The sequence below is a fragment of the Chiloscyllium punctatum genome, chromosome 11, assembly GCF_047496795.1.
Source record: "Chiloscyllium punctatum isolate Juve2018m chromosome 11, sChiPun1.3, whole genome shotgun sequence".
Taxonomy (NCBI): Eukaryota; Metazoa; Chordata; class Chondrichthyes; order Orectolobiformes; family Hemiscylliidae; genus Chiloscyllium; species Chiloscyllium punctatum.
In genome coordinates, this window is record NC_092749.1 from 8,836,852 (window position 1) to 8,860,227 (window position 23,376).

At 44.1% G+C, this 23,376-nt stretch overlaps 1 protein-coding gene across 1 annotated transcript; it reads right to left on the minus strand.

Annotated features, from left to right (window-relative positions):
* Nucleotide 1: 1 nt before the first annotated feature.
* LOC140482570 (uncharacterized) lies at nucleotides 2–19,236 on the minus strand. The gene is made up of 3 exons (XM_072580099.1): nucleotides 19,193–19,236; nucleotides 1,578–2,044; nucleotides 2–584 (listed from the first exon to the last, which is right to left on the minus strand). Exons 1-3 carry the CDS (start codon nucleotides 19,193–19,195, stop codon nucleotides 431–433), a joined length of 624 nt encoding a protein of 207 aa, XP_072436200.1. The 5' UTR covers nucleotides 19,196–19,236; the 3' UTR covers nucleotides 2–430.
* Between the last annotated feature and the right edge of the window lie 4,140 nt (nucleotides 19,237–23,376).

The window sequence follows — 23,376 nt, forward strand, 5'->3', positions numbered from 1 at the left end:
AGACCATTTCTCATCATTTATTAAAATGTTACAACTTCATATGAGTTTGAACATATGCAGTAAGTGAATAGTGAGCAGGTTTTAATATCATTAGCAGGCTGTTTGGAAACATGACCCTTTATATGGCAAGACTGGGAAACTTAAAATGGGTGCAGGCAGTTGTTGATGTGTTGGTAATACACTGGGCCACCAACTGAAAGTATACAGTGAATATATTCGAACAGAACTTAGACCAATAGAGAGAGAGTAGCAAAGATTTGTCAGGCTAGAGAGCATTGCACTTGGGAAATAGTGGCTGGTGTTTTTAGCTCATGTTTTGACCATTTCTGCTAATGCTGGAATCTCGTCAAGAAAATGAATCTGAGCATCACAGACGTGAGCTGATTGCTAGTGAGATGTGGTGTCTAACAAGCAGCCTGCCAGCTGCCTCTCAGTTCTGGTATTGGATAGACTCCATTGTGTGAGACTTGCCCATATGTTGGCTCAGTTCTGTTGAAAGAGTGTCTGACAGCTCCTCGACCTGGCTGGCAAGGAGATGGATGGCCTGCAGCATCGTGTCCATCTTCCAAACCTTCTCCTTGAACCTAACAAAGGAGAGGACATTACTGATAGAGGATCAACCTGAAAACAACCTGTCGAGATCCACCAATCCTGCTACTACAAAAAAACCAACTCAAGGAAATATATTATTCACACATAATAATGTGCAGAAGAAGCTTTACCCTGTATCTAACTCTGTGCTGTCCCTGTCCTCGGAGTGTTTTGATGGGGATAGTGATGAGACCGCTTTACTCTGTATCTAACCTGTGCTATCCCGATACTGAGAGTGTTTGATGGGGATAGTGTAGAGCAAGTTTTACCCTGTACTTAATGCTGTGCTGTCCCTATCCTGGATGTGTTTGATGAAGTCAGTGTAGAGGAAGCTTTACTCTGTATCTAACTCTGGGTGGTCCCTGTGCTGGGAGTGTTTGATGGGAGGACAGTGTAGAGTGAACTTTACTCTGTATCTAAACCCATGCTGTCCCTTTCCTGAAAGTGTTTGATGGGGCCAATATTGGGGCAGCTATACCTTGTGTGCTTCCTATCCTGGGAGTATTTGATGGGGACAATGTAGAGGAAGCTTTGCTCTGTATCTAACTCCATGCTGTCCCTGCTCAGTGGGTATTTAATGAGTAACTATGTGCCACAGAAAGAAAGGTTTCTGGTTCTAAACAAACACAGAAGTTGCTGGAGAAACCCAGTGCATCTGGCGGCATCGATGGAAGAGAGAAACAGCTAATGTTTCCAGTTGAATATGACTCTTTTTCTGAGCTCCCATTTGCAAAGTACTTATGCCCAGCATCTGCATTACTCTGCTTCAATTGGAAGGTTTCTTTCACATGTCCCTGGTGCCCCACCCCTTTGTATTTGCTGGAGTTAAGCCCACAATCAGATCAGTTGTGATCTTATTACATGTTGGGGCAGATCCAAGGCAGTCTGTTCCAGTTCATTCCCAACTTGTAATGTCTGTAGCTATAACATTTCAGTGGTAAAGGCTAAACTTTTCCAAACCTTCATATATGCAGCTCAGTACTTACTTTTTCACATGGATATTTGACGTTGGTTCTGAGTCAAGGGCTTGGAAGATTTCTGTCATGATGTTATTGGATAGCTCATTCTGTTGTTTAATGTCCAGGACTGTGGTGGTGATCAACGATTGGTAGCTCACTTTCCCAGTCTCTTCTTTAACTGCAGTTGCCAAGCTCTCCAGAATAGAACTGCTGCCGTTCAGGAGATTCTTGACGGGATTGAGATCCTCCTGAATCAGGGAGCGAATAGCTTCCTGCTCACTGGGGATGGTTATGGAGCTGGTCAGCACTGTAATCTCACACACACTTGAGAGCTCCAGGATTCCCAATCCAGCTGCATTCTCAGGCATGAGCGTGTTGTTCAAAACCATGGGGAAGAGAGGATCTGGAACATTAGTCTCTAACGTATAATCTCCAGCCTTCACCATGTAGACTCCCAGAACAAAGTGCAAGATCCACAGGAACCTCATGGTAACCTAAGAGTGAGATCAGTTAGAATTTCCATAATCTCATTTTTCATCACCAAAGTCCCAACTATTCCTAACCCATTGCAGTTTCTGGCTGGCTTCCCACTTGAACTCACAGCCTTTGTGTGTTTCAGTGTTCCCTTTTACTATGTGTACAGAAACAGGAGCTAACGCTGGGACACGCACACAGACCAGGCAGTGAATCATTCCCTTTCACTGGCTGTGTGCACTTGGACACTGAGATACACAGAATATTGAAAAATAGCAAGCCCAGAAGAATCAAGACAGATTGTCTCAATTGCTGACTCAAGCTGAAGTTTGAAAAAAAGTTTAATTTTCTGAAATCACCTCAAGCAACAAACCTGACACACATTCATCAGATATACACACACTGTCAGATATACACACACTGTCAGATACACACACCACCAGATATGTAAACACAACATACACATTAGATATATACACACAATACACTCATAGTCAGATACACATACACATAACACTCTCACAGTCAGATATACACATACATAACACACACAGTCAGGTATACACATAATCAGAGTCACACACACAATGCACATCATCAGATACACAGACAGAACATGGACCTCATATTTGGATATAGCTCATTTGATGAGCAGAAATATTACCTGAAAAAAATGTTCTTGTTAATAGAGAGACCACCTTCTCAGATGGCTGCAGTTTCTCTGAAAGAAACACTCGCTACTTTCCTGGCAGAATGAAGTTTTAGCTGTTTACAGTTCCCTGTTATCCTGCCTAATAGAGACAGAGAGGCAGTGGGAGTTTGAAATACTGATGTTCCAACCCCCTTTCTTTGATGCTGAGTTGTTCTGGGGCTCCTGTCCTGTTATTTATTTTTCACAGGCAGCTTCATAGTTCAATTTCCACATCTGTAAGATGTTAATGAAATCTCGCTGCAGACAGGATGTGGAGCTAAATACTGGCTGCAGTATTGATTCTTAAAGTGACAGTGATACCAGAAACATGGTGTTCAATTTGGGGAGGGGAGGGGGCGGGTTTGATGAGGGGGGAGCTGGGATTGTGATTCAACTGAGTGTTCCCTTCAGAGTTCAATGAGTCTTTGCAAACTTACATTGCTCCCCTGTCCTACAGTTCCTCGATGTTAACATTCTCATCATCATGTTCAAATTTCTCCATCACTTCATCTCTCCCTAGCTCTGTAACATTCTCCAGCCCTCAGAGAAGATATCAGTCTTCAGCATTTTGCTGACGTTAATCACTCCCCCGTGATGTCCGTGTCTCCAGCTGTCTGGGATCTAAGATCTGGAATTCCATCCCTAACACTCCCTTGTCTGTCTCCCTCCTCCTTTCTGATGCACTTTTATGCTTACATTTTTGACAAGATTTTTAATCACCAGAATTCAGATCTCCAAGTTTGACATGAAACAATTGATCACCATACCTGAGAGGTACTTGCCTTTATTGGTCAGTACATTGAGTAAAGGAGTTGGGATGTCATGTTGCAGCTGTACAGGACATTATTTGGGCCACTTTTGGAATATTCCTCCCTGCTACAGGAAAGACGTTGTTAAACTTGAGGGGTTCAGAAAAAAATTAAAAGAATGTTACCAGGGTTAGAGGGTCTGAGATATAGGGAGAGGCTGAACAGGCTGGGACTTTTTTCCCTGGAGCGTCAGAGGCTGAGGGGTGACCTTATACAGGTTTATAAAATCTTGAAGGGCATGGATCGGATGAACAGCCAAGGTCTTTTTCCTAGCGTAGGGGAGACCAAAACTAAGGTGAGATGGGAAAGATTTAAAAGAGAACTAAGAGGCAACTTTTTCATGCAGAGGGTGTTGCATGGATGGAATAAGCTGCCAGAGGAAATGGTGGCGGCTAGTACAATTGCAACATTCAAAAGGCATCTGGATGGGTATATCAATAGGAAGGGTTTAGAGGGATATGGGCCAAGTGCTGGCAAATGGGACTAGATTAGTTTAGGGTATTTGGTCAGCATGGGCAAGTTGGACCAAAGGGTCTGCTTCAATGCTGTGTATCTCTATGCACAATGACACTGCCCTGTTGAATGGCAGCACCTCCCATAGTTTAGCACAGGTCACCAGGAAGATCAGGGAAAACTGCCCTGCCAACAGATGCCAACACTGAAAACTACAAGCCCTAGTGCCACATGATGGTTTCACGTTTGGCATTTGTGATAAAATCCCCTCAGGGCCTGGCCTCTTAGTCATTGGTGATGGTGCTCTATGTCATGAGGCAGCAGCTGAAATGGACTGAAGAAAACGGGCAGAAGAAAACAGACAAGGGGCTCAATGTCAGAGTTTGCTTGGCAGCGCTGCTATGTAGCAGATGGTGATATTTTCCTAAACTCAAGGAATTATGTCAATGCAAGTTGTTGTTGTTAAGAGTGAACTAGTTGAGATTAACCTCTGACCCTTCCCTTGACTAACACCTGAGTCTCCGTGGCAATGCCTTTTGCTGTCGTGCCCTCATGGATACCTCAATCTCCTCCTCACTCCCAAACCCCCAGTAACACCTGTTCCATCCCTTTCAGCAATTCTTTGTGATACCTGTACCATGCCCACATACACCTCACCGTCCAACAATGATTTTCTCATGGCAATCTTTCTCCCTCATCACTTCAAACAGCTCTGTATACTGAGTGCCTTCAACCTTCAGCTAAACTCTGTCCTCATCTTCATTACAAATTGTACCCTCTACCTTGATCCCCTTCACTCACTGTCTCTCTGATTTTGACAGTTCCCTGTGCAATCCCTTTCCCCTTGCCGTACCCCATCTTCCCCTGATTGATCTGTGCCTTTCACCCCAAAAACAATATGGCTGACTTCAAACTCTCCAACTCAATTCACACATTCCTTCCCAAACAGTGACCCTCTCCAGAGGCCCCTCACCCCTCTCAGCCCTCCCTACATGCACCAGTCACCTCTGGATAAATGACCCCCATGCTAACTCCTTAACTGATTCACTAATCCCTCTCCATTCAGTTTCCCCTCATCCAGCCAGAACCACAAAGTGCCCAGCGACAGGAACCAGTTAACAATGGCAAAGAATGGCTTCACGGGCCAACTGGAAAGGCCATTCTCCTCAAGGAGATGCCTTAATTTGGAGTCAGATCTCTAGTGGTGAACAGAGAGTAGTTAGAAAAGCTGGCTATCTCGCATCTCTCTGAACAAATATCTGCCACAACATCCCTTTTTTCTCTTGACTCTTGGCCTTTGACCCCTTTGCTGTCAAGAAATGGTAGACAGGATGGTGAAGAAGGCATTTGGTATGCTTTCCTTTTTTGGTCAAAGCACTGAGTATAGGAGCTGGAAAATGGGACTCGATTAGTCTAGGATATTTGGTCAGCATGTTGCAGCTGTACAGGATATTGTCTCGGCCACTTTTGGAATACTGTGTTCATACCTGGTCTCCCTTCTCCCTGGAAGGATATTGAAAGGGTTCAGAAAAGATTTACAAGGATGTTGCCGGGATTGGAGGGTTTGAGATATAGGGACAGGATCAATAGGCTGGGGCTGTTTTCTCTGGAGCACTGGAGGCTGAGGGACGACCTTATAGAGATTGATAAAATCATGCTGGGCATGGATAAGGTATATAGACCTTATTTTCCTGTGCTGGAGGAGTGTGAGTGTGAGTGTATGGAATGAGCTGCCAGAGGAAGAGGTGGATGCTGGTATAATTACAACATTCAAAAGACATCTGGATGAAAATATGAATATGAAGGGTTTGGAGGGATATGGGTCGGGTGCTGGCAGGTGGGATGAGATTAGGTTCGGATAACAGCCCATCACGCCCTGAGCCTTTCCTCCCTCCACTCCAACACTGGCGTTGTCTCCCCAGGGACAATTCGATCTACCACATAGAGTAATAGAGATGTACAACACGGAAACAGACCCTTTTGCCCAATCCATTCATGCTGACCAGATTACCTAACCTAATCCAGTCCCATTTGCTAGTACTTGGTCCATGTCCCTCTAAACCCTTCCTACGTATATCTCCATCCAGATGCCATTTAAACATTGCAATTGTATCAACCTCCACCACATCCTCTGGCAGCTCATTCCATTCACGCACCACCCTCTGCGTGAAAAAGTTGCCCCTTAGGTCTCTTTTAAATCTTTCCTCTCTCACCATAAACCTATTCCCTCTAGTTCTGGACTCCCTCACCCCAGGGAAAAGATCTTGGCTGTTCACCCTATCCATGCTCCTCATGATTTTATAAACTTCCATAAGGTCACTGTTCAGCCTCTGTCTGCTATTCTGGTTGTAGGGAATGAGTCTTTAGATTTCCATTTGCCCTCTTGAACAATCATTGCCCCTGCTTGAGACAACGGTTAATATTGAGGTGTCAGTCAGTGATGTCAATGGTTGTGATGGTGGGTCTGCTCGCTCACGATTGTCACCAACCCTTGGCTCTGATACACAGTGCACTTTCTGTATGGAAATGGTTAATGGAAAACTGGTGAGGTTGGAGCTGCTGGGGAGCACAGTGTATCCTCCCTGCTCAGTTCCTATTGACATTAGCATTTAGCTCTAAGGCAGCCCACAACATTCCTCATTAAATTCATAACATTCTGGAAACATTGCATGGTTAATCACACAGACTGGGCCATATTCCAGAGTGAGTCAGACTCCTTGGCTTCCACAATTTAACAGATATGGAAGAGTAGGGTTCATACTCAGAACACCAGCAGCTGAGCAGTTTTATCTGGGGGTAATTTTAACAAGGTAGGATAAGAGCTGGGAAGCATTTACATGCTCCAATTTACCTGGAGTTTTATACTGTTCTTCTAAACAAGTGGATAGACCTGCACAAACTCAATGGGAACATTCTGAGTGACAATTGTAATCAGAGTTAAAAATCACACAACAACAGGTTATAGTCCAATAGGTTGATTTGGAAGCACTAGCTTTCAGAGCATTGCTAGTGCTTCCAAATAAACCTGTTGGATAATAACCTGGTATTGTGTGATTTTTAGTTTTGTCCACCCCAGCCCAATGGCAGCACCTCAACATCATCATTCTAACCATGGGCTGAATGAGAAGGAGCTGGGTGTTTTGGTTAAGGGGTGGGAACCCAGACTGGGGAAGATGGAATTTGAGATTTGAATAGTCCCCGGCACGGTAGCACAGTGGTTAGCACTGCTGCCTCACAGCGCCAGAGACCTACGTTCAATTCCCGCCTCGGGCAACTTCTGTATGGAGTTTGCACATTCTCCCTGTGTCTGTGTGGGTTTCCTCCGGGTGCTCCGGTTTCCTCCCACAGTCCAAAAATGTGCAGGTTAGGTGAACTGGCCATGCTAAATTGCCCGTAGTGTTAGGTGAAGGGGTAAATGTAGGGGAACGGGTCTGGGTGGGTTCTCTTCGGAGGGTTGGTGCGGACTTGTTGGGCCAAAGGGCCTGTTTCCACACTGTAAGTAAGTAATCTAATCAAGACATATTAGTTCAGCCCTAGGTGAGAGTTGTCTCCACTGCTGGACAGTCAATATCAGTTAAGGAAAATTAATGTTGAGCATAAAATATAATTTAGTTTTATTTGGATGGAGAAGTCACTGGAAAGACCAGCATTTGTGGCCATTAACCTCAGAGACTCACTGAACATCAGGGAACATTTCTGAGTCAATCACATTGCTCCGGTCTGAGGTCAGGCGTAGGCAAGACTAGGAAACTGCAGCAGATTTCCTCCCTGAAGGAAACCATGAGTGAACCAGATGGTGTTTATAATCAATTGATGATGGTTTCGTGGCCATTGTTATCAGGATGAGCTCTCAGTTTTGAAATTACTCATGGAATTTAAATTCCACCAACTAACATGGTGGAAACTCAGTCCATTTCCCCAGAACATTAACTCCGCCCTCCGAATTACACAGTGACATTCCCACCCACTGTTGTCAAATATTAAACAATAGTTACATCAAATCTAGGAGCAGGAGTGGGCCATTCGGCCCTTCGAGCCTGCTCCCCAAGTCAATGTGATCACGACTGATCATCCAACTCAATAGCTTGTTCCTCCTTTTCCCAAAGCTTTTGATCCATTTAGTCCCAAGTGCGATATCCAACATCTTTCTGAAATCATTCAATGTTTAAGCCTCAGTCGTTTTTCTGTGGCAGAGAATTCCACAGGCTCACATTCTATCTGGATGTATCACGGCTTGGTATGACAACTGCTCTGCCAGGATCAAAGAGACTACAGAGAGTTGTGAATACAGCCCAGTCCATCACACAAGCCAACCTCCCATCCATTGACTCCATCTACATTTCCCACTGCCTCGGGAAAGCAGCCAACATCATCAAAGATCCCTCCCACCCGAGTTATACCCACTTCCAACCTCTTCCATCAGGCAGAGGATACAGAAGCTTACACACACGTTCCAATGGATTCAAGAACAGCTTCTTCCCAGCTGTTATTAGATTCCTGAATGGACGTCTCAAATTTCAAATTTAATGTTGATCTTGCTCTTCTGACGGTGCTGCTCCTTTGACAAGGTTATACTGTCCTCGTCTTTTTTTTCTCAGAGAGGTCGTAAAAGCAGAAATTCTGAAAGGTCTGACTTGGAAGTGTTTTAGGGCCAGTTTGATTATAGCTAACAGATACTGCCTCAGGCAAAAGGCTTTCCAATTTTAAAAAATCACTTGTATAATGAAAGGGGAGTGGCCAGTTCTCCCAGCTCTGCTTCTCTCTGGTTTGGGTTTGGTTTGGTTTGATTTTAGCAAGCAGTCATTGTGAAGCTATTGGACTCAAAGAGGCAGGTCCATCCTGACCCCCCCTCTCTCTGACATATATCCTGTAAGATCTGTGTTTGATTTTACCTCTTGTGCCAAGAGGTGTTTATGGGGATTGTTGCAAGTGTTTGAAACAGCATCATTAACTTGGGATGATCTGTTGGGTCTTCAGATAGGTTAAGTTATTCTATATTCTGTTCTGTTTTGCTTGTGTTCCTTTTGGTAATCTTGTAAATAAATTCTGTTTTGTTTAAAACTAAGTGATTTGACCAGCTGCATTTCTCCTGGAATATCCGCATTACGCCTGCTTGAAACAACTAGCAAAGTTAGGATCTGGGCAACTTTCTTGAAATGTTTTGAGAGGATCTGGCCTGGTCCATAGTACTCTCTGCAATTTCTCTGCAGCTATAACATTGTATTCCTCGCTCTGTTCTACTACTGCAATGGACTTTGTACGGTATGATCTGCCTGCACTGCACACGAAACAAAGCTTTTCACTGCACCTAGGCACATGTGACAATAATAAATCAAATATCTCTGGGTGGAGAAATTTCTCCTCATCTCAGTCCTTAATGACCTACCCTATATCCTTAGACTGTAACCTCTGGTTCCAGACTCTACTGCCATTGGGAACATCCTTCCTGCATCGAGCCTGTCGAATTCTGTTCGAATTTTTTAGGCTTCCATAAGATTCCCCCCAACATTTTTCTGAACACAGTGAATTTCCAGTTAACCATTTCAATATCTCCTCTTATGTCAGTCCTGCCATTCCAGAAATCAGTCTGGTAAACCTTTGTTACACTCCCTCGCGAGCAAGAAAATTCTTCCTCAGATAAGGAGACCAAAACTGCACACGATATTCCAGGTTTGGCCTCACTAAAGTCCTGTGTAATTCCAGCAAGACATCCCTGCTAGTTTAGTGATTAGATATTTAAAGTTATGTGTCTAACTTGGGTATCTACTTTGTGGATTGGGTAAAGACATTGGAAATGAAAAGGTTTTGAATTGGTACTGGGCATTAGTCCATGACAGGCTTTTTGTCATATGACACAATGAGCCAATTCCATTGCTGTGGTCTGGGACATGTACCAGTCGGTGGGGGTGGAAGAGCTCAGGCCTGGTTTATTTTCAAATTGAGGCGTGAATGGGGTTCAATAGTCACCCTCCAGGCCCTGCTGTGGCCTGCTGTCCACATATAATATTTACTGAAAACAAACTGGACCAAATGGGTGACTGAAGATATCAAGAGACGTGAGAAAACCTCTCACGCTGCCAGTGAAAGTGTGTATTCCCAATGAACCCACAATCCAAAATAGAGAGTAGCCTTTGGTACAATGTCAAACTTCTTCACTCTCAATTCCCTGAGGCTCAGTAAGGCAGGAAAATAACTTATTCATCATTGTGTAACTAAAGACCGTCAGACTAACAGCCTCATACATTCTCAGACAGTGGAATGTTCCAGTTATTCTCTAAAGCTTGGAACTGTTCTTGTAGTTGTACAGTTGAAGGTTGAACTGTTCTCATTTAGCCTTTGAAGAAACAATTCCGAAATGTCTCAGTACCAATTGCCTCTGCCCCTTGGCCCCATTGCAGGCTATTCTCAATTCCCAAATAATGACGCTATTTTCTTCAACTGGTTCCTCACTGTAAACTTCCAAATTCTCTACAACTCTTAACATTGACCTGCAGTTACATTTAAGTTTCTTAGGGGACTTGACAGGGTTGATGCAGAAAGGTGGTTTCCCCTGTGTGAGGGACCAGAGAACATCATCTCAGAGATAGGGATCGTACATTTAAGGTAGAGATGGAGAGGCATTTCTTCTCTCAGAGCAAGTGAATCTGTGGAATTCTTTCCCATGGAGACAGTGGAGGCTGGGTCATTACGTGACAGATTTTTAATCCACAAGGGAATCAAGGATTATGGATAAAATGCAGGAAATTGGAGTTGATTATCAGATCAGCCATGAACTCATTGAATGGCAGTGCAGACTTAATGGGCTGAATGGCCTACTTCTGCTCTTATGACTTATGGTCTTCTTAAGGTCTTTAAGAATGGCAGCCAATGACCAGTGGAGTTCTATGGGGTCAGTAATGGGATTTATATTAGCATCATACATAAGCAATCTGGTTAAAGAATCTGAGGGCATTATTGCTAAGTTTCCAGACAACACAAAGATAAATGGAGAGACACTGCTGAGGTGGGAAGGCTGCTGAAGGACTTGGATGGACTCGGAGGTTGTCAAAGAAATTGCAGATAGAATGCAATGTAGGAATGTGTGAGGTTATGCATTTTGGTAGGAAGAATTCAGATGTAGACTATTTTCTAAATGGGGAAAAGCTTTCAAAATCTGAAGACTTTGGAAATCTCAAGGACTTGACTTTTCCTTCAAGATTCCCTTAAGGGTAACATGCAGGTTCAGTTGGCAGAAAGGAAGCTAAATGTAATTTCAGCATTCATTTCAAGAGGGCTAGAATACAAGTGCAGAGATAAGTTGCTGAGGCTGTATGAAGCTCTGGTTAGATCACATTTGGAATATTGTGAGCAGTTTTGGGCCCTGTATGTAAGGGAAGATGTGCTCGTCTTTGGGGGGGGCGTCCAGAAGAGATTTATAAGAAAGATCCCTGGGGTGAAGGGAATGTCATATGAGGAGTGGTTGGGGACTCTCTGTACGCGATAGAGTTTAAAAGGATAGGCGGGCTCTGATTGAAACGCACAGAATACTGAGAAGCCTGGATAAAGGAGACATGAAGAAGATTTTTCCACTAATAGGAGAGATTAGGACCCGAGGGCACAGTCTCAGAATGAAGGGATGATAGGATGAAGGTGTCGCTGGCTTGGCCAGCATTTATTGCCCATTCCTAATTGCCCAGAGGGCATTAGTAAACCAGATGGATTTTCCCCAACAATGGATTCATGGCCATCATTAGACTCTTAATTCCAGATATTTATTGAATACAAATTTAGCCATCTTTCTTGACGGGATTTAAACCCAGGTACCCCAGAGCGTTACATCAGTGTCAGGATTAACAGCTCAGCAATAATGCCACGAGGCCAACATCTCCCCAGTTCAGGACTGAGATGAGGAGGAATTTCCTCAGCCAGAGAGTGGTGAGTCTGTGCAACTCATTGCTGCAGAGGCCTGTGGAGGCCAAGTCATTGAGTGTATTTAAAACAGAGATGGATAGGTTCTTGATTGGTAAGGGGATCAAGGGTTACGGGGAGAAGGCAGGAGAATGAAGTTGAGAAACATATCAGCCCTGATCGAATGGCGGAGCAGACCTATTGGGCCAAATGGCCCAATTCTACTTCTACATCTTACGGTCTTAAGGTCTTGGTTTCTGTCTATCATCTCAGCATGAGTCATAAGGAGAAGTGAGGGCCTGGTGTTATTAATTGAATAACAATGCAGAGACACAAGCAATGGTTTCGGGTTTAAATCCTACTACTGCTGAATTTGAATTGAATCAAATAACCTATAATTAAAAGTCTAATGTCAATTATGTAACCACTGCTGTTTGTTGTAAAACCCATTTGCCTCACTAATTATCCTTTATGAAGGAAATCTGCCGTCCTTACCTGGTTTGGCCTATGTGTGATTCCACACCCACAACGATGTGGTCGGCTCTTAACCCACATTCTGAAATGGCCCAGCCAGCTACTCTGTTGTATCCCAAGGGTAAGTGAGGACAGCCAATAAATGGTGGCCCACCCAGCCACAACCACATTCCCACGAGGGATGAAATCAATGTTGGAGGATCCTGAGAGATGTTAATTGGGAAAAGGGGAGAAATTTGTGGCCTGAGGAAGAAGGGAATCGACTCAATTTTAATAGCTCGGCATGAGGATCTGATGAGACATTGGAGCAGGCAAGTTTTCACTGAGGCTCAGGAGAGATGTTCACTGCCAAGATCAACAGGACCATTTCAACAGCAACATTTAACTTTGTTCTGGAGCTCCAGAGCTTAATGCTGTTGTTATGTACACGGCCTGAGCCATCACAATAAAATGTGAACTCAAACCCCAGCAGGGACAGTTTGGAAAATTGAATCCAGTTAAAACCCGGAAATGGAAGCTGCTACCAGTAAACAAAACTGTAAGGATGTCAGTCAATCCTAAAATCCAGTCACTTGATGTCCTTTAGGGAGAGAGACCAGCTGTCCTTACCCAGTCCACACTTTACTGAATTTCAGACCCTTGCCAACTTGAGTCTCTCGTAACTGACCTCTGATGCAATTGAGCAAACTGCTCACTTATACCAAACTGTGGCTGCAGCTCACCAACTTCTCAGCATGGCCAATAACTACCAGCTTTACCAACGACTCTGAGCTGCTGGGATAATGAGTGGGAATCTATTGTGTTGGTCAATGTTTTACTGCTGATGTAGAAATCTGGAAACATATACATCTGAAAGCTATTTTCTGATGACTTCAGGATAAGAGGTATCCCAGAGTAACCACTGCTTGATTACAATAAACAATTCTGTGTTGGCTGTGGAATGTTGGCGAGTTTGAGAGAGGGGGTGCTGTGGGATGACTGGGTGAGGTCATGACTAGCTCAGAACAAAAGAATCTCTCATTTTGTAAAAATTGTGTTATTAATCTTCAAATCTCCACCTTCCTTCCATTCTTGTCCACCTGTACTGGTCCCTACTGGTGTAGAGATCCCTGCAGAATCTGGCTTAACCTCATTGTACCCCAATTCTCATTGACATTTTTGGCTGTAGGGAGGCTGAAGGGAATCACGGTTCATCTTCACGTGATACTGAGCCAGCCATGACATGAAGACATGATGTGAGTCAGGGAAGGAACCTTGGCTGAACCCCAGTGAAACTCAGCACAGTATGGCTAGAGTCCAGCTGGAATAACTCCTGCACAGTGTCTGTGGCAGCTGTCTGTAAGAGCAGGGCTTTAATAAAAGACCTTGTGGTGCATTTGGATTGGCATCAGCTCAGAATTAAGCAGCAACTTACTGGGAAAATGGAATAAAAGGAAGACTTACATTTACATAGAGCCTTATCATAATCCAAAAAAACTACAGGTTCTTTTTTATTTGTTCACAGGTCATGGATGTCACTGGCCAGACCAGCATTTATTGCCCGTCCCTAGTTGCCCTTGAGAAGGTGGTTGTGAGCTGCCTTCTTGATCCACTGCAGTCCATGTGTTGTAGGTTGACCCACACGTCCTTGGGCAGGGAATTCCAGGATTTTGACCCAGCGACAGTGAAGGAACAGCAATATATTTCCAAGTCAGGATGGTGAGTGGCTTGGAGGGGGATTGTAAGTGATGAGGTTCCCATGGATCTGACACTTTTGGTCTTTGAGACGGTTAATGTCATTGGTTTGGAACGTGCTGTCAAAGAAGATTAACCCCAATTCTTTTGCAGGTGAATTTCTGCAGTGCATTTTATAAATTTTTTATTCATGTATGGAAAGTGAACACCCATCCCTAATTGCCCTTGATCTGAGTGGCTTGCTCATTCGTGTGGGTCTGGAGTCACATGCAGTATAAGCCATGTGACTCCAGACCAGGTAAGGATGGCAGATTTCACTCTGTCTGGGAGATTTCTTTTACAACAATTGACAGTGGTCACATCCTCACCATTTCAATTTCAGATATTTATTGTATGTAAATTTTAGCATCAGCCCTGTTGGGATTCGAACACAGGTCCCTGGAACATTAGCCTTGAGTTAGAGAGTCAAAGAGTCATTTACAGCATGGAAGCAGACCATTTGGTCCAGCCCATCCATGCCGACCAAACATCCTAAATTAACCAGTCCAATTAGCCAGCATTTGGCCCATATCCCTCTGAACCCTTCTTATTCATATACCCATCCAGAAGCGTTTTAAATGCTGTAATTGTACCAGCCTCTACCACTTCCTCTGGCAGCTCATTCCATATATACACCACCCTCTGTATGAAAATGTTGCCCCTTCGGTCCCTTTTAAATCTTTCCCCTCTCACCATAAACTTATGCCCTCTGGTTCTGGACACCCTCATCCCAGGGAAAAGACCTTCTCTGTTTATCCTAACCATGCTCCTCATGATTTTATAAACCTCTATAAGGTCACCCCTCAGCCTCTGACGCTCCAGGAAAAACAGACCCATCCAGATACCTTTTAAATGTTGCAATTGTTCCGGCCTCCACCACTTCTTCTGGCAGTTCATTCCAGACATGCAACACTCTCTGCTTGAACAATTTGCCTCTTAGGTCCCTTTTCAATCTTTCCCATCTCACCTTAGTTTGGTCTCCCCTATGCTGGGAAAAAGACCTTGGCTGTTCATCCTATCCATGACTCCGATGATTTCATAAACCTCTATAAGGTCACCTCTCAGCCTCCTATGCTCCAGGGAAAACAGCCCCAGCCTGTTCAGCCTCTCCCTATAGCTCAAATCCTCCAACTCTGGCAACATCCTTTTAACTCTTTTCTGAACCCTTTCTAGTTACACAACATCCTTCCTATTGTAGGAAGACTAGAACTAAACACAATATTCCAAAAGTGGCCTAACCAATGTCCTGTACAGTTCTAGATTACCAGCCCAGTAGGTGATAGCCTTTCAGCATTATCATTAGTCTATTAATCCAGAGGCTCACGTAATGTCCCAGGGACCCAGATTTTAATCCTGCCGTAGCAGATAATTCTATAATAATCTGGAAATAACAGTCTAACAATAACCATGAAACTATTACTGAGTGTTGGGAAATACCTATCTGGTTCACTTAATGGCCTTTTGTGAAGGAAACTGCCATCCATACCTGGTCTGGCCTACATGTGACTCCAAACCCACAGCAATGTGACTGACTCCTAATTGCTTCCTGGTTAATTAGGGATGGGCAATAAATGCCATTCCAGCCATATGGTGATGACTATATCCCACGAATGATTTTATTAAAAAGCCCAGTGACATTGCCATTCGTCCACTATGTCCCCAGTGTTACACACTACTACTACTGAGTGTGGGTGATGGAGGGAGTGGATGCTTGTGGATGTAGTGTCAATCAATTGGGCTACTTTGTCCTGAATGGGGAAAGCTTCCTGACTTCTGCTGGAGCTGCCCTCGTTTGAATAAACAACACTCGAGACATTGACTCCATCTGGGACAATGCAGCCCAGTGGATCAGCACCACTGTTGTGTGGGAAAGGGCAGTGACCAGAAGGGGCACAACATACACAAGTAAATGGTTGATCAGTGTTTGGTGCTTTCAGTTGATGGAAGAATGAATGGGGATGAAAATAGGAGATCACCCTCATCTGCTTCAAAGAATGAAATGGGATCCTCCTCACTCCCCAGCAAAGATGGATGAGATCTCTCTGTTGTGTGATGTGAAAATACCACATCTCTTAATGTCTCTGTACCAGAACAACAGCTGAGGTCAGGTGCTGAGTCCCAAAGTACAGACTGGAATTTCTGGCTCAGAATATGCAGAGATCAGACTGACAACCTGCAGACGTGCAGATCATGCTAAATCACCAATGAATCTGAGGGGGACTCAGTGGTTAGCACAGTTGCCTCACAGGGACCTGGGTTCAATTCCACCTTTGGGTGCCTGTGTGTGTGGACCTTGCACATTCTTCTCATGTCTGCATGGGTTTCCTCCCACAGTCCAAAAATGTGCAGGTTATGTGGATTTGCCATGCTAAATTGCCTGTATTGTTCAGGGATGTGCAGGTTAGGTGGATTACCCATGGGCAATGTAGGGTTATTGGGTGGGTGGGATACTTTTCAGAGGGTCAGTGTGGACTTGATGGGTTGAATGGCCTGCTGCAGTGATTCTACGAATTGAAGGGTTTTGTTGACAGCATCTTGTAATATAATTTTATTTTTCAGTTATCTCAACCTCAGACACATTTACAAATGAGAGGAATTTTATCAGCAGTGATTGTGAGGTAAGGGTTCAGCTCTATTCCAGCCTGGAATCTCCTATCAGTGAGAACGTAAAGGCAGGGTGACAGTCAGTGCAGGATAATCTCGAGCTCAGTGTAGTGGAGCTAATTAGGGCATGATTCACGTTTTCGGTAAGCCTCGACATGTTACATAATCAACAGTGATTTCCATGTTGTTAAGATTGAATGGGTCCTGGTGTTGTCGATTTGTCTGCTTGCACAAAGGGCCTGTATAAATTGAAAAACTCTGTCATGAGACAAGTTTCATTGTTTAAAAGACCCACTGCAGACTGATGGCCAGAGAGACGCATATTGAGATATCAGGATTAAATGAAGAACTTTGCATTTTTTCTGACCCTGTTGGAATCCCCAGACAGTGTCTTCAACAAGATAGATTTATTTCAAGAAAGAAGAAAAGAACATGAAATGACAAGGTGCCTTTGATGACTTCAGAGTGCAGTCAAAGATTTCACAGCCAACAAGTTACATGCAAAGTGTGGTTAATGCTGACGGTAATGCCAGAACTGAACCTTAAACTTGGGGAGTGGGGGATAGATGAGGAGCAGGGTCTGAGAGAAGGGCAGGGGCAAAGCAGGGGCCAAGGAAAAGGCTGTCTATTTATCCTATCCATGCCCCTCATGATTTTATAAACCTCTTTAAGGTCACCCCTCAGCCTCCAATGCTCCAGGAAAAACAGCCCCAGCTTATTCAGCCTCTCTGTAGCGCAAATCCTCCAACCCTGGCAACATCCTTGTAAATCTTTTCAGAACCCTTTCAAGTTTCACAACATCCTTCCGATAGGAAGGAGACCAGAATTGCACAATATTCCAAAACTGGCCTAACCAATGTCCTTTACAGCCACAACATGACCTTTCAACTCCTGAGATCGATGCTCCGATGACTCGATGACTCTAATGAGACTCAGCTGGAGTATTGTGTATGGATGGCACTACATCCATAGGGAAGTTGTGAATACATTGGACAGAGAGTATAGGAACGACTTACAAGAACGGTTCCAGGGATGAGAAATGTCAGTGATGAGGGAGAGATTGAGACAGTTCTCCTCAGAGAGAGGAAGGCTGCGAAGAGATTTGTTAAATGTAGGAGCACATTACTGAAGATGCTGGAATCTGTGCTGAACACAACAAATGCTGGAGATCACAGCAGGTCAGGCAGCATCCATGGAGAAAGAACAAGCTAATGTTTCAAGTCTAGATGACTCTTCATTAGAGCTGAAGTGAAATGTGGAAGGGGCAGCACTGATGCAATAGTGGTATGGGGGGGAGGCGAGGTGCTGGCAGAGAAAGGATGTTGATAGTTCACATTAAGTGATTGGAATGTGAGGCTGGTTAGGGTAGATGGGAGAAGTTATTCCCACTCATAAAGGAAACACAGCCAAGAGGGCTTAGATTTAAAGTGATTTGTTAGTGGTTAGGATATGGAGTGCACTGCCTGGAAACGTGGTGAAGACAGGTTCAATGGAGACAGCGAAGAGGGGCATTGGCTGATTATTTGGATAGAAATAGTGTGTAAGGGTTTGCGGGACAAGCAGGGATTAGCCACTCAGTAATGATGCTCGTTTGAACAGCCAGTGTAGTCATGATGGGCTGAATGGCCTCCGTCTTCTCTGGAACAATTTTGCGACTTTGAATCCAATTGTACGATTTGGTGGGGTGTATCTTGAGCTTATCTGTGCCACAGTTTATCTGAATGTTCCCACATCCCAGCACGAGGGGGGGGAGCAAATGAACCCTTTTCACACTGATGATGGGTCACAAACTACCAACAGGAAAGTTCTGTGGTACACAGCCTTCAAAAGGAAACATAGGGACACAGCCAATGTCATCGTAACTCTGACTTTGACTGACTCCCTGAAAGGATGTTTGAAACAAAATGAGATCAGTCACTGTCTCTGGAAATGAAGGATACATTTTATCTTTTTTCCTTTTTAACTGAACTACAATGGATTGGTTCCTACATCCCGTGGCCCCAGACCAGGTTATATACAGGCCTGTCTCAACCAAGGCGAAGCTGTGGGTCCAGAAAATACACAGCATGATCCAAACTGTTAGGCTCTCCTGTGGCCACTCCCTCAGTTTCAACAGTAATGAGAAAATCTCTGTTTTGAAATGAGCCCAAACAATTTGCAGGGGAAAGTGGAAGTTCAAGTCTGTCCTCAACACTTGGATATTAGGAGTTGGGATTGTGCCTTAGACTTACATCACAGTTGAGCAACAAACTCTAATTACTCCACACTTAGCTGGATGAGTGCGGCTCAAAAAACCATTGAAGATATTTGACACCATCCAGGACAAAGCAGTACACTTGTTCAGCACCACATCCACAAGCCCCTTCTCCCTCCACCACCAACGCTCAGTTGTACTATCTACAAGATGCACTGCAGAAATTCACCAACAAGACTCAGGTAGCACCTTCCAAACCCACGACTGCTTTTATCTAAGAAGGGTAAGGGCAATAAGTACATGGGAACACCACTCCCTGCAAGTTGTGCTCCAAGCCACTCACCATCTTGACGAGGAAATTATTCCGTTTCTTCACTGTCGCTGCGGCAAAATCATGAAACTCCCTCCCTAAATGCATTATGTGTCTACCTACAGCACATGGACTGCAGTGGTTCAAGAAGCACCAGCACCTTTGCAAGGGACAACTAGGTACAGGCAATAAAGGCTGGCCCAGCGAGCTCGTCATTACATGAAAGAATTAAACAAAAGCCCACAATCCTCTCCGACTGGATCTAATACAAGGAATGAGGTCTTCATTTCTGAACAGATCCCTTTATGCAACAACATTGCCACGGTAACCAGGATTGTTTGAATACAAAGTTACAGTCAGAAGTGCAATTGCAGCATCATAATGTTTCATCTGCCAGATGCTGTGAATGTTTAGAAAGGTCGAGCTGACTGGATCCAGGGTGTGTGCTGGCAGGTTGATTCAGACTGGGTCTGACAGTGATCAGAGAAAGACTTTAGTCCCAGCCTGAGGTGAGACAGATCCAGTCATGGGGAAAATGACAACATCCTGACAGATCTGAGTTGGCACTGTGAATCGTTCTTGAACAGATGAATGAAGATGGGAAAAGCAAACATGGAACGATTAAACTGATGAGAAGCATAGTGAACAGAAGGATGATTGTTGCTGCTGGACCAGACTCCAGGCTTCCTAATCCCAGAGAACAGGAGCTTAAGAACCATGCTGAACAATCTGAGAATGTGAATGTGATTTAAACAGAAGTGAAATAGCTGGAGTCTGTAAAAATGACGAAAAATGCAGCATTGTCATTAATTCGTAACCATTCAGTCATGTCTGTTTTCCAAAGCAAACCTACTGTTCTTAGACAGGTTGGGCTCTTTGTGACTCCAAACCCATCCCAAACTGGTTGATGAGGAGGAATCAGGGTGAGGCAGTAATCTTGAGGCCCAGGCTATTGTTTTGGAGTCATGGGTTTGAATGCCATCAGGGCAGATGGTAGAATTTGAATTCATTCTGGAATCAAAATCTAACCCAATGTTAACCATAAAAAGACCATTAATTGTTATAAAAACTCATTGGGTTCACTCATGGCCTTTGGGGAAGGACACCTGCTGTGCTTACCTGGTCTGGTCTACGTGACTCTAGACCCTCAGCAACGTGGTTAACTCTTAATTGCCCTCCAGGCAATTAAGGATGGACAATAAATGCTGACCCAGCCAACGATGCCCATATACAGTGAATGAATGAAGAAACCCTAGGCTATGCAGTCTCCCACCCCAGGTTATACCCATGGTCCAGCTGAATGGCAAAGATGCCAATTTTGTGCCCACAGAACTGACCACCAGCCAATCAATGATAACTTGGATCCAAATCTGATACTGACTATCACAAAACCATAATACCAATAGTTCACTGTATGCTTTGGGAAAAAAACCTCTCCCCACCAGAAAACTGAAATGGCTTCATTCATTCATTTCATTGCTGTCATTAGAACTTTCTCTGCACAAATTGGGTGACACATTTAGCTACATTGCAACGGATGACTATTAAAAGTTTGCAGAATTTAATGCATCTATTTGCAATCCTGGGATTTGCTTCCCGACTGGATCAAGAGGTTGTCGAGCAAGCAAAAGTGTAGCACCAGGTTACAACAGGAAAGGCCAAAAAACCATAGAATCTAGGATCAGAATTAGGCCATTCAGCCCATCAAGGCTGCTCCAGTATTCGATCATGGCTGTTATGTTTCTTAACCTCATTCTCCTGCCTTCTCCCTATAACCCTTGATCCCCTTACCAATGAAGAATGATCTATGTTTAACTTAAATGTACTCAATGATTTGGCCTCTGCAGCCCTCAGTAGCAATAAGCACCACAAAGGCATTTCCCTCTGGCTGAAGAAATTCCTCCGTGGTATGTAACTCTTATACCTATTATGTTATTCCAGCTGTATGGTATCTAGCACCACCTTACTTTTAATTTTTGTAATTATCTCTCTGTCTCATACGCTGCAGGCAACAATGCTCTGAGGCATGATATATTGGCAAAACCAAGCAGACGCTACGACAACGGATGAATGGACACAACACAACAATCGCCAGAGAGAAATGGGGGAGCACTTCAATGGTCTAGAATATTCAGCTTCGGATCTTCAGGTGACCATCCTCCAAGGTGGACTTTAGGATATGCACCAATGGAGAGTTGCCGAGCAGAGGCTGATAGCCAAGCTTGATACCCATAAGGATGGCTTCAATCTGGTTCATGTCGCACTGTAGGTGACCCCACTACACTACACACTCACACACACACTCTTACACATCACACACTCACACAGACCCACTCTCTCACACACACACACGCATGCACACACACAAACACACTCTTACATATCACACACTCACACAGACCCTCTCTTATACACACTCTCTCTCACAAACACACACACGCTCTTACACACTCACACAGACCCTCTCTCATACACACCCTGTCTCTCTCTCACACACACACACTCACATGTTCATCTTTTCACAGGCATATACTCAGTCACACTAGTGCACACTATATCAAGCACATACACACACTCACATTCACATGCACACACTCACACACTCTCTCTTTCCCACACATATTGAGTTTTTCTCTCCCCCTCATACACATACACACACACACACACACACGCACACACACACATACATGCGCACACATACACACACGTGCGTACACATATACACACACACACGTGCGCACACATATACACACACACACGTGCGCACACATACACATGCATATAAGTCTATGGGGTGATTTGTATTTGCAGATAAATTTTATTTTGTTCAAAAAACACACAATCTGTAAGCATGATGTGGAGGCAGTCAGTTCATGTGACATTTATAAATTCCTACTTTGGAAATAGAACCAGTCTGACTCAAGGTTGGGATACCCCACACCTTTAATGCATTGTTTGAACTGAGATGTCACTTTTTTAGTTATACTGATAAAACCTTAAGTTATCTCAGGACAGTGACTTGAGAGAAGTTCTGGGATTTACATTATAACTGCATTCACATTCTAGGTGATTAAAGACGTAACAGCAATCTAGGTTTGTTCAATACATCACCTCAGTTGTATGACACCTTGATCTTTTACTATATATTCTGTGTCCTAAGATCTTGCCTCACTACCTTCCCCACAAAGGAACAGTGCTCTGAAAGCTTGTACAGTACTCCCAAATAAACTTGTTGGGGTATAACTTGGAGTTGTGTAACTTTTAACTCAATTAATCGGATTATAGGTCATCCAAACACTTGTTATTCAGCTATTGACACTTTACTCACACTATCTGACGCACTCGATCACCTGCAGTGACCTATTGTTCGGCCTGTCGACTCTCCATTCACACCATTTGTATGATCTTTTGATCTCTCTGATTATAAAGTCTGTGTCTGGATGCTCTCTTCACTCCACCTGATGAAGGAGCAATGCTCTGAAAACTTGTGATTTAAAATGTTGGATTATAACCTGATATCATGTTCCTTTTGACATTTATAAGAGGGTCATCCCTTCACTCTGAGACTGTGCTCTTGGGCTATGGTCTCTCCTACTTGTGGAAACATCTTAGAACATAGAACATAGAACATAGAACATTACAGCGCAGTACAGGCCCTTCGGCCCTCGATGTTGCGCCGATCAAAGCACCCCTAACCTACACTAAGCCACTATCCTGCATATACCTATCCAATGCCCGCTTAAATACCCATAAAGAGGGAGAGTCCACTACTGCTACTGGCAGGGCATTCCATGAACTTACGACTCGCTGAGTGAAGAACCTACCCCTAACATCAGTCCTATATCTACCCCCCCCTTAATTTAAAGCTATGCCCCCTTGTAATAGCTGACTCCATACGTGGAAAAAGGTTCTCACTGTCAACCCGATCTAACCCCCTAATCATCTTGTACACCTCTATCAAATCACCCCTAAACTTTCTTTTCTCCAATGAAAACAGCCCCACGTGCCTCAGCCTTTTCTCATACGATCTTCCTACCATACCAGGCAACATCCTGGTAAACTTCCTCTGCACCCGTTCCAGTGCCTCCACATCCTTCCTATAGTATGGCGACCAAAACTGCACACAATATTCCAGATGCGGCCGCACCAGAGTCTTATACAACTGCAGCATGACCTCAGGACTCCGGAACTCAATTCCTCTACCAATAAAAGCCAGT